The sequence below is a fragment of the Eumetopias jubatus genome, unplaced genomic scaffold, assembly GCF_037043125.1.
Source record: "Eumetopias jubatus isolate StellerSeaLion01/CBP00866 unplaced genomic scaffold, mEumJub1_p1.0 scaffold_7, whole genome shotgun sequence".
NCBI classification, from domain to species: Eukaryota; Metazoa; Chordata; class Mammalia; order Carnivora; family Otariidae; genus Eumetopias; species Eumetopias jubatus.
This window is the reverse complement of record NW_028274813.1, coordinates 100,974,448-100,986,738: the sequence shown is the minus strand read 5'-3', so window position 1 is coordinate 100,986,738 and position 12,291 is coordinate 100,974,448. Positions and strand designations below refer to the sequence as shown.

Sequence of the window (12,291 nt, the reverse complement as noted above, 5' to 3'; positions counted from 1 at the left end):
CTTAGTAAAATAAAATAGATTTTTTCCTTCTGGTAGGAAATGACAGTTAACCCACACTGAGAGATTCAAGAGAAGAATTTTTATTAGATATTTCTGATCTCAAGGTCCTAAAAATCTTCAGGAATTAAATACTGAAAAGAAAAATATAGTTAATTCTAGAATCTTAGAGGAACCTTATCCCAACTGAGAATAATTGGCCAAGTGGCCAGTTACCTTTGTCTTGGTCCCTGATTGCACATAACCCTGCACATTCTCAACAACAAATATGTCTCACTATTTACAAAAGCAATAGAGAGGTTAGATTAGGGAAGACAAAACAGAGAGAAGTATTACTGATACTAATGTATCATCTTTTATTGAGTGAGCATTTATTTATTCAGTGTTTGCCCACTGGATGAGTAAAGAGAAGCTGCTTCTCTTGCCATTCAAGTATTTTATGCAAGGTTGAGGTAGTTACCAAAAGAGGTAAAAAGTCAATTACCTTAAATGTACGTGTTTTGTATGTTACCGTGTAGTAGGAGGGTTCTAGGTAGAACCGGATCTAAAAATCAAAGCCATCCACTATTCCTCTGTATGAAAAATCTGTTTCCTCTCTGGTTGGGCAGAATTTCCCTGTTTGGGGACAGAAGTGCTCATTTGGAGTGGGCTTTCAGCAAAGATATGTATGCATCGGAGAATGTGAGTCAGTTTCTCTGGAAAGCTTAATCTAATAAGGATAGAAGCATATTACAAAGGATTAATATTCAGTTCCCATTGTCAGAACTACCTGCATATTCACAGAAAGCCACATGAGAAGATATGCCTGTCTTCCTTTTTCTTCAGAGATTCCCTGCAAACCCAGCTAAGCTCTTTCTGAATTCATAGAGGGGATTCTGGCCCAGTGTTTTAACTCCTCTGCACTGAAGTCATATGTGTATAAAGTCTGAAGAAAATAGCCGAAGTTCCAAAATTCTACTTTTGACTTATTTTAGATTTAGTTTGCAAATGTTTGTTCTCTTGACTGTTTGAGGTTTGTTTATGTTTATGTGGCAGGTATAGGCATTACTTTTTATTAAAAAATCATTTTTAAAAAAGCTGTTAAGTTTTCAGCAGAAACCACAATCAATTTAAAGAAATGGCTTTAGGGGCGCCTGGGTGGCTCAGTCGTTAAGCATCTGCCTTCGGCTCAGGTCATCCCAGGGTCCTGGGATCGAGCCCCGCATCAGGCTCTCTGCTCAGCCAGGAGCCTGCTTCTCCCTCTCCCACTCCCCCCTGCTTGTGTTCCCTCTCTTGCTGTGTCTCTGTCAAATAGATAAATAAAATCTTTAAAAAAAAAAAAGAAATGGCTTTAAATAGTAGGTGAGATACAGGAGTTTTGTCAAACATGGGCTAGGGCTTTTTTTTTTAATGGCTCTAATTTGACAAGCTCCTTTGAGTCAGACATCGACTTAATACCGAGACTCAGAATGTCACCGTGTGACATGTATGTTTATGGTTTAACATGTGGGAATCCTTCCGTTTCCACAGTGCCTCCGCAAGACTGCACAAGCCCTGGTGAAAGTTTCATTTCGGTGACTTTGCTTCTGACAGCCATCTATGTGTTCTTTTTCTTCTTGAGACTAACATAGTAACATCTGGACCCATTAGTCCCTCAGGAAGGCATTTTGGGAACCAACAACTAAAAAAAAAAAAAAAAAAACTAAGTCTGGCCAGCAGATGAAAATTACAGTTCTGTGTATTTTTCTTTATTCTCTTTGTGGAGGAGCCTGTTGTGGGTAGTGAGGGCACAGCGTCCTGGTCCTTGCCAAGAATGATATGCCAAGCTTCCTAAAGCTTCCTATTTATATAAGTCTTTTCATCTTCAAAGAGCTTTGCGAGCATTCATTTACCACCACCTGCCTGGGAGGTAAGAATTATTCCCATTTTATAGACGGAGGAAGTGGAGGTGTAAGTGACTTGCTTGAGGCCACCCAGCGAGTTGAGGGTCAGAGAGAGACTTGGAAGGATTGCCGACTCCACTTCTCAGCTGAATCAGCCTGCAGCTCTTTCTCTTGTGTGTCGTTTCCCCTTGGGAGCCCCAGATCGATGCTAGCATAAGTCTAAAGGCATCATATAATCCTGAATAGGGAAGAGACCCCAAGTCTCTCTTACTTGTGGCTGCCTCTACCATTGAAACTCTGGGAAATCCAGCCAGAGAGAAGCCATTTTACCCTCCTGAGATTCACTGTCTGCATCTGTAGATTGGGGGTGATAATACCCAGCGGCCTACTTCAGAGCTGCTGGGAGCACCAAAATCAAAATGTGCTGATGAGAACAAAAACTTTCAAGCCTGTTACAGAACTCTGCAAATATCAGACATTCTTATTGCTGCCAGAAATGACCACGAGGTTGCGGTATCAAAGGGGTAGGGCTTTTCTAATTAGGTGGCTAATTGCTTTGGTGATGTTCAGTGAGGATTAAATACTGTTTTTATGAAAGAATCCACAATCAGTGGAAGGAAAGACTGTATCAGGGAAACATACTAGTATGATAACTAGTATATAGTTAGCAGACAAAATGGCAGAACACACTGATGGTTAGTTGGGACAGTATGCCGCTGGAACTTGGCCTTCGCCACCCCCGAGGATCATCAAACATGCCTGGGCTGCGGAACATAGCCAGGCTGTACCCTGAGCCATGCGTGCAGGACAACTGAAGGTGCCAAACTGGTCAAAGCCCACAGTCTATTCCCCTCCCACCACGGAGATGTAATGAGAGCTCTCTGCAAATCCCCTGGTGGCCTGTGGCTTCCAGCAGCAGCCCTGAGAGAGTGGAGGAGAAGCATTTTGCTCCCTGAATTGTTCACCACTAGTATGCACGGCACCTTCGCACAGTATAAAGAAGGCATCAACCCGGCAAGGATGCTTTGGAAAAGAGGTGCTTCTCTGGGCAGACAAATGAGAGCGAGGCTCCCTTGCTCCGGACTGTTACAGCCTCTCTGTAGCAGCCTCAACAGCCAGGTGAATTTCAGCCCCTACTTTTGTCCCCTCGGCGGGGCCCCATTGTGCAGGGCACAGTGTCCTTGGAATCAGGAGATAGCCAGACCCAGAGGGGCTAGAAAATTCTAGAAGCCGGGAGCTTTGAAAGCTGCTCCAGGTAAGCAGGTGAAGCCTCTGCCATTCTCCCCCAGCCAGCCTTGACATGCAGGCCTGGCCACATCCAGGCAGCTGCAGAAGCCTTTAATACCCCAGCAGTTTTAAACTGGGGATAAAATAAAGTGACTAATCCATAAAGGACTCAAGCCATTTTACTGAAAATAAAATCAAATGCCTTGGGGTTTTTCTTTTTAATCTTTATTGGTTTTTCTGCTTACAAAAGTAATACATGCCGATTGTAAAAAATTCAAACGTTGGAGGAATATGGAACATAGCAAGTGAAAAGCCTTCCATATTCTCAGTCCTCCCGAAGAAAGACTGTCAACAGATTGGTGTAAAAGATAGTTGTTTTTGGGTTTGGGTTGTTTTTTTTTTTTCTTTTTTTAAGCAGTAGTTCTCTATGGTTTTTGCAAGACACACAAAACTGTGTAACATTCATCTGTGTCACATACTCTCATGGGTGTACCCAAGGTTTGGCTATTTCCTGGCAAGTCAGCAGTAACCCCACCCTGTTCAGTCCAATTCAAGAAAGTATATGGTTATGCATGTGAGCTAGAGTGAAAGATATTATTGGGGTAACCATAGGTCCCTATTAGTTTGTTTTTTATATGAAGCAATAAAAAAATTTTTTTTTTTTTTTACTATTATTAGTAGCACATTCCTTGGGACACATACCACAACTGATTGCAATATACTGCTGGGCTGTAGCAGTTAAGTGCCAGTGTTGTAAAGGATTGCTGTGGTAGCTTGTATGAACTGCCTGTCATATTATTGGGAGGATAAGCAGCTTTTCTCTATCCCCACTTTGGAAAGGGCTTAAAGTCTGGAGAAAAGAATTTCATTTCGCTATAAGGCAGGATTTCTTATCAACAATAACAATAATAATAACTACTATTTATTGAGTGCCAAATATATCTAACAACTGTATGATGTGCATATATATAGAGAGAGAATACATATATAAAATAATCATTTATGTGCTACATCATTTATACATTGTATTACCGAATCTTCAAATATAAAACTCAGGCTCAGAGAGGTTAAGTAATTTGCCCAGCCTTAAAAATTGTTAAACATTGGTGTCAGTCGTCTTAAGGTCAAAAACTCCACTCAGAATTTTATAAAATGGAGAAGAATGGTCTAGAAGGTTGGTGATTACTTACAGTTATAAAATACTAATAAGTGAAGTAACTCCCAGGAAGATATCTTGACATCAGTTCTGAGTAGTTATCAAAGTTTAACCAAATTATTTGTGCTTAGTCCTTTGTATCCTTGGTTAGTGGTAGCATACTAATAGCAGTCTGTTCCTGATGTTGTTATTGGAGCAATTTAGCTTGGCTGTGAAGTATGGTGGGAAAAGGGGAAAAAAACTATTGAGTTAAACAAAGACAAAACGTGTCCAAATCCCAAACTTACCTCTTCCGAGCGCTCTGACTTTGTGCAGGTTGTTTAGCCTCTCTGAGCTTCCATTTTCTTACCTGAAAAATGCACATGATGATGATGATGATAGCACCCCCTCCCTCATAGGGTATTGGAGGAATGGATATAATGCCTAACACATTATAAGCCTAAATACATGTTGCATATTATTGGTTATTATAAATCCATTAGATTATCATGGCATCACCTTTCACCCATAGAATGGGTACAACTCTTGTACAATTGTACTTTTTAATTCTTCGGGAGAATGGGTATTTTTCTCTGGACCAAGATATCTCCCCAAAAAAAAGGTCCTGAGGAGTAAATGAGGTGTTAAGAATGCCATTGTCCATGTTCTTGTCCCTTTTATAACTAAAAGTAAAAAGCCAACCTTTTACAGAAGTACAATGCTAAATGACAGCCCAGCCCAAGGACCACTTGGCTAATGAGCATACTTGCATTCCAGGATTTCCTGACTCCCCGGTGCCACTTGTTGTCAGCTCCTTGAAGCTGCAGAAATTTGCCTCTGCAGGTGTGGAGAGCGTGCTTGAATTACTTAGGGTGCATGAGAGAGCAAATTATTTAGGCAATAGAGCTGAAAATGTGGGCAAATTAGAATTTTTCATAGCAAGATTGTGCATTGTTAAGCCAATTCATGATTATATGTGTGTGTCTTGCTTCAGATATTCCGCTACACAATAAACCTCTTTGCTGCGATGAATATGTATGGGGACTAATTTAATCAATATACTTGTGACAGTAGTGGTGTCTGACAGAACTCATCCTTTGAAATTCTGGCTGAGTTAATCTGTGCAGTATATATATGGGCCAAGATTCATAATTTGTGTTAAAAGAAGATTATTTTGAAAAGAAACAATGCTGCCTGTTAGAAAATGAAAAAAGCCTGGGGGATAGAAAGCAAAGGGCAAAGGGACTTTTGTCCTTTTCCCTCTTATTGGTCTGAAAACTCAAATTTAAGGAACTAAACTGCTCTTTTTGAAAAAATATGGCAAGGCATTTTTTTTTCTTATTGATACATTTGAATTCTGTTAATTGACTAAAAGGTGGAGGGAAGTAGCTTTTATGCATTGTTGGATTAAATGGAAGATTGAGTAAGTGCCCTGGTCGAATCTGCAAATGTTTGCTTTCTGGAAATATCAACACATGTGATCAGATCACATTCAGAGAGTTTGCTTTTTGGAGCAGGTGGATTTTAATCATTTCCTAAAGAGCACTTGCAACTGAAATTGTCTTCTGAGATAAGAGAGTCAACCCAGAGGGTAAGCTAGTCGAATAGTTGCATCTGACCAATCAGAATACTTGAACTTTGCTTTGGAGAACCCTCCCGTCACCTTACCATGAGATTCCTGGTGAAGCTTTTCTAATTCCCATTCTTTGGCCAACATTGTCCACGGGAGCTAAGCACAAACACAGTGGGGGTTAAAGGTCTAGGCCAATGGCCCCTGCTTGAAAATACAGGTCAGTCTCCAGTGAGTCCATTCATACTAAGCACCTTGGCCTCCATAAATCTTGGGAAATACGTCTCAGCTTGAGTGCCCTCCAGATGCGAAGACCCTGGGAGCTGAAGGAAGGATGAGTTTGGAAGCCTGACTCAGGCCAGCAGTCCTATGCAGTATTAGGCACCAAACTCTGGGTCTGTGCTACAGTGACCCTCCTGGCTTCCCCTCCACCACCACCTTCTGCCCCCGCAGCCAGGCCATGAGTCATTCCAAGGGTGGAGATGCGAGGCTAGGATCCCAGGGCCACCGCCATCATGAACAGACCCCTCCATGCCAGATCTCCATATCACTTGTAGGATTGCAGGAAGCCACTGGCAGGCATTTTGGTCCTGTCTTAAACATCATCATTTCACTTCTCATGCATAATCCACTATGAGCCCAGGCAGAATGAACAGCAATACGTTATTCTCCATCCGATCCAGATAGTTTTACTCAGCATTCCCAATATGGTCTGCCCAGGGCCTTCATATCTTATAAAGAACTAAATAGAGGTGCTTGATCTCTCCATTGTTAAGTTGGAAGGAAGGTAAATCTTGAAAGGCCCAAGTTCAGCACTGAGGTTGCTTTAATTGCCTCACATCGTTTTGATGCTGACTTAAACTACAGGGTTTAGCGAAGTTTGTCTGTGTCTGATTTCTGTGATTACGGCTTGAGGTGAGACATAAGCAGAAGCAACTCAGTGTCGGTCTTTTTATTTCACATATAAATTTTGCTTAATAGATGGTCCAAGTACTTTATGTTGCCTAATTATTCTATTCCTTAGGGGTTAGGGTGGGGGAGGCTGCTTCTCATTACAGACTAGTTAATTCCTGTGGGAAAATCCAGGCCATCACTCTCAGCTGATAACACCTTTCAGAATGTCTGTACCACCGCTTGGCTTTTGTGTCTCAGAAGTGTTGGACGTAACTCTTATCTAGAGCTACAGACAATATTTGACACAAAACTTGGCCTTGACTATATTAAAAAATATCAGAGGGGCCATCAATGTGAAGCATTATTAGAGTTCAGATTTCATAAAGAAGTTCCTTGAAGAAATCAAACAAGATACTAAGATGAGGCAGACTTAGAAATTATCATTTTTGTTAAATGTGACCTTATAACACATTAAGCTGCAGAACTCAGAATGGACAGTATACAAAGAAACCATTATTGAGGTATTAGAAACCTACCCATTACGGAAAATATATCTGATGTAAGATTTTGAACAGTCTCTAACTCTGGACAATGAAGCTCACTATGTCAACACTAAAAGTGATTGATGTGAGGGGCGCCTGGGTGGCACGGTCGGTTAAGCGTCTGACTCTTGGTTTCGGCTCAGGTTGTGATCACAGGATCGTGAGATCTAGCCCCGTGTCAGGCTTTGCACTCAGCGTGGAGTCTGCTTAAGACTCTCTCTCCCTTCTTTCCCTCTCCCCCTGCCCCTCCCCTCCCCTCCACGCTCGCTCACTCTCTCTCTCTCTCTCCCCCCACTCTCTAAAATAGATAAATAAATCTTTTTTTAAAAAGTGATAGACATGAAAAGGGACTCTCCTTCTAGAATAGCTTGCACTCCCTAAAAGTCACCACAGTACTTGTACTGGTCCCCTTGAAAGGAAGTTAGCAGGTACACATGGTTTATAATGAGGTTAAATCCAGTAATTTAATGTATACTGTTTCTGAGTATTGAATGCAAACATCACATCAAATCCAAAGTAAGTGGTTGTGGAAATTACTCCAGGATATGGGATTACACCGGAAGAAAGAGCGGGCTGTATGTATGTGTGTGTTACTTACATTGTGCAACATATTCCTTGTTGATAAGTCATTGCTATGTGTAAGGCCTGGGGTTAGGTAGGGGCTATATGAAAATGAAGTATACTTATGCTCTTACAGTTGTGTTTGTGTGTGTGATTAAGTAATCTGACATGATATCCGTAGTGAAAACCATGAAAAATAAAACTTAGCGTAATGGAACATTCCGGGTACCCTGGTGAACGTTGCCATCCTGTGTATACAGCTCAGTATTGGTCTTCTTTATTTCACATGTAAATTATATTTAATAGGTGGGCCAAGAACTTTGTTTTGCCTAATTATTCCTGAGGTTATTTTTTTAATCCTTAATTATGTTCTTCCCAACCAACTGTGCCCAAGGTATATTGGGTTTGCTTAGAAATGTGCTTTGTCATATTTGAGAACTTTGGTATGATATCTGTTAGTTATTGGGTGGTCTTCCAACATGAAGCATCTTCAAATGATCAGTTGGTTAGAAATGTATGCACACTATACCAATCAGTTTCCAACATGAAGAACTGAGAAACTGCATATACTATTCATCAGGATTCACCATTATTAAATTCAGATAGGATATTAACTTTATGGTTGAAAGGTTTTGATCGTACACAAATGGACTGATTTTCAACACATGCCAACTACATTAATTAAAAAAGATAATTAAGGCATTCTTAACTTGCCAGCAAATGTAACTTATTAATATTCTGAATTGAATCATTTTCCTAAGTAGTCTTGACTTTTTGGAGTATATTTTTTCCCCTACCAGTGGAGCTACAATGCTCAGCCAAGACAGATTTATGACCTTTTAAAAATAATGATGGAAAATGAGATCGGAGGAAACATTTTAGTATCTGCTTTGCTCTGAGGCCTAAACTGCGAGCTCTCCAGTTCTTGAAGGCTTTGAAATGCTGATTCCAGTCTTCTTGTGGGTTCTTAAACACCTTCTCAAATGACCCATTTTAATAACCCGAAAGCTATTATATAACGAGCAGCCATAATTTAGTCCAGGGCTCTAGGGGGACCCTCACAGTTCAGCAATGAATAGTTAATGCAGTATAATGTTTAGCAGGTTATTAGTTTTCACTATACAAATGCTGATCAGGGAACGCTTTTATAAGGTGTTTAAAAGAAAATGTAATTAACTGGTTGCGTGCTTCTGTTGCAGCTCAAATTGAAATTATTCCTTGCAAGATCTGTGGAGACAAATCATCAGGAATCCATTATGGTGTCATTACATGTGAAGGCTGCAAGGTAAGCCTTTTTAATTGTTGTTGTTGTTTCTATTAATGTTAGAATGTATCTTTGTGATGTGACTTCTACTATGTCTGAAAATTCAGCTCCTCGGCATTTTGAGTGAAGAGAGATGACAGGACAGGGTAAATATTTTGGTGTTAAATTACAATTAAGAAAGTCATATATATTTTTATGTCTTCCATCAAAATAACAGGAGGCTAGAGAAGAATATTTGAACATTGCTTGTTTGTCACCTCCAATCCTGGATTTGATGGAACTGATGAACAATCCCTTTGGTTATCTTTTTTAAAAAAGAAATGATTCTAGATTTCTGTAGTGTCGCTATTACAAGCTTTTTGTAAGAAGGTATTTCCAATAGTTTAATCAGAATGTGATTGAAAGTCTTATTGTTGGCACACATATGTTGTTACATCTGGCCAAATTATGGGAAAGCCATTGGAAAGAACTGGGTTCTGGTCCTAGTGCCACCACATGTCCCACTTGTTGGGGGCTTGTCTTAATCTTTTAGTGACTCAGTTTCTTCATCTATAAAGTAGGCGTAACACCTGTTTTTCCTACCTCTTAGAACTATTCCGGGGATAGAATGAAAAACTGTAAATAAAAGTCCTTATAAACGGAAAAGTGCCATTTAAACCTAAGTATTATCCTTCTTACTGCTGTTGATACTATTTTAGTTATTACTGATGCTGATCGAGGGCAATGCATTACAGCACATGCGTAATTTGGGAATGGGAATAGAGATGTTTATCCTAATCATTCAAGACCTCCAAGCCCAGATTGCCTCTGTTATTCAAATCTCAATTTATTAAGATTTAAATCCTCCTGCTTATATTGGAAGGGCCTTGAGACAGCTTACAGGATAAAACAGTACAAAATAAACAGGCGAGAAGCTATTTAAACATGCAGGCAGCTTCTGAGACAGCTGATTGCCACTGAACCAGGCCTGAATTAGCCCTAAGGCATTTTGAGGCTGCACCAAAAAAAGTAAGTAAGTAAGTAAATAAATAAATAAATAAATAAAATCCACGCATTTGGTTAGCTTTCCTTCGGTGAAATTAGAAAATATAATGTCATAAAATACAAAATCACCACAGACACAAATAACTACTGAGAGACTTCAGGGAAATTTGCCTTGTAGTTTCCTTAAGTCTTTGTTTTACTGTTAATCATCGTAATGTGCGGCTTTGTACATGTACAGATGCTTCATATTGATTCCATCTTGGTGACTTTCTGCACGCCGCCAAACACACTCTTTTTCTTTGTCATTACCTGCCTTTTAGAAATAGGGGGCTTGCCACTTAAAGAGGATTTTGAATTGTTCATCTTATAGCAACCCTCAAGGCCTCAGGTTCTGGATTACCAAGAAAAAAAAAATGATGTCCTTTTACTTCCTCAGCTTGCCTTCCCTCAAAATTAATCAATTAAGTAAATAAAAGTCCACAAAATGAAATCAGTTGCCTGGCTTATGCCATCCTGGGACAACTGTCATCCTGTTGACTTTCAGAGTTAATTCGGCTGATGTGGCTGGGCACCTGTCACCCACCCTTCCCCCTCACCCGAACCTTCTCGTCCTGGTCCAAGATGGCACAGCCTTTCTTGGTGAAGGGCATACAGACCACAGTGCCCCTGCCCCCCCTTCCCCAGCAGAAGCTCCAGGCAAACTTGATTCTGTGCATTGCATCTCGCCTAGTTATGTTCTTCAGTGGGCAGGGTCCTGGGCATTCACCACATGTCCTTTCATTCTGTCCTGAGAAACTGACCACTCTCTCTGAGTCTTCTAGGAATGCTACGTGTGGTTTTAGGTGCTGACTAAAGCAAGCACCTCAGATCGGCGTCTGAGGCTGGGCCAGGGTTGGGATGAGGTCTGCTTTGTGCAAAATAACGCACCAGTGCAGAAGATTCATGAATAACATGCTGTTCAATAAAATCTGGACTGTCTGAGAACTGCTGGGTTCACACACTGCAGAAACAGTGTGTGTTTTCTTTTACCCCCAATGTTTATTTATGACAAAAATTAAAGCCGTAAGAACACAAGGGGCAGCTATTATTTTATCATTGTCATTTTTCTAGATCCCCGCCCCAATCTTGTACAGCCCCGATGCCAAAGTGTATTTTGGTTATCTGTGGCTCTTTCTTCTGTCCTATTGACTTTATACAACGGAAATCACCAGACAATTAAAACTTAATTTTATTGACAGATTGAGCCTAGGCCCAGTCTGGGACCTATACAGTGGTGTGTGTTTATATTTGATGCATATAGTATTTGGTATGCAATTATAGTTTCCCTCTGCTATAATTAATATTTTCACTTCTGGCTGTGGTGAAATCAAGAGACTTCTGCTTTTGCCGTTGATGTTAATGATTTATCATGCTCTAACCAGGTGAGGGTGGTTATAGCATCATAAATTACAAATAATTTATCTCGGTGATAGGATCACTAGACATTTGGAAAATTTCTAATTATATATATGTAAATAGATATCTAATGAAAAGAAAGAAAGTGACTCATTTTCTGAGCTAATCATTTTATGAATGTATTTTATTTATTTTTTATTTTTAGATTTTATTTATTTATTTGACAGAGAGAGAGAGATAGTGAGAGCAGGAACACAAGCAGGGGGAGTGGGAGAGGGAGAAGCAGGCTTCCCGCGGAGCAGGCAGCCCGATGCGGGGCTCGATCCCAGGACCCTGGGATCATGACCTGAGCTGAAGGCAGACGCTTAACCGACTGAGCCACCCAGGCGCCCCTTTATGAATGTATTTTAAATTGCATTTTAAAGTCAACCACCTGAAACCCTAAGAAACCAAAGAACCTATTTAATTGCTGAAATGATGATTTATTTTACCACATATTTGCTCGGGTAAACATTGCACATAAACCGCAAAAATGATGCCAGTTTGGTAGCTCTTTTCTCTGGTTTCTGGGTATTCCCAGCCCACCCTCTCCAAGTCCCCTTTGCTACCTGTAGAGAGACAGTATTGTGAAATGCTTATGGTCTGACTTTGGAACCAGACTGCCTGGGTTTGAATCCTAGTTCTGCTTTACCAGCCTGAGCACCTGCCCAACCTCTCTGTGCCTCTGTTTCCCCATCTGTAAAATGAGGTGGACATTGTAGTTACTTCCCAGGGTTATCATACATTTAGGTAAAGCACAGAGAAAAGTGCCAGGCATGTAACAATCGTTCAGTAACTGTTGGCTGTTGTTACAGTCATTG

General features: G+C 40.5%; 1 protein-coding gene across 2 annotated transcripts in view; it reads left to right on the top strand.

The window, feature by feature from the left end:
- The window catches only part of RORA (RAR related orphan receptor A), a 331,244-nt gene that overhangs the window by 285,052 nt on the left and 33,901 nt on the right, over positions 1–12,291 (top strand). For both annotated transcript variants that reach the window (XM_088024819.1, XM_028100317.2), the window contains one exon: positions 8,988–9,073. In XM_088024819.1, the coding sequence (XP_087880945.1) occupies positions 8,988–9,073 (86 nt within the window). The remainder of the gene's footprint in view (positions 1–8,987; positions 9,074–12,291) is intronic.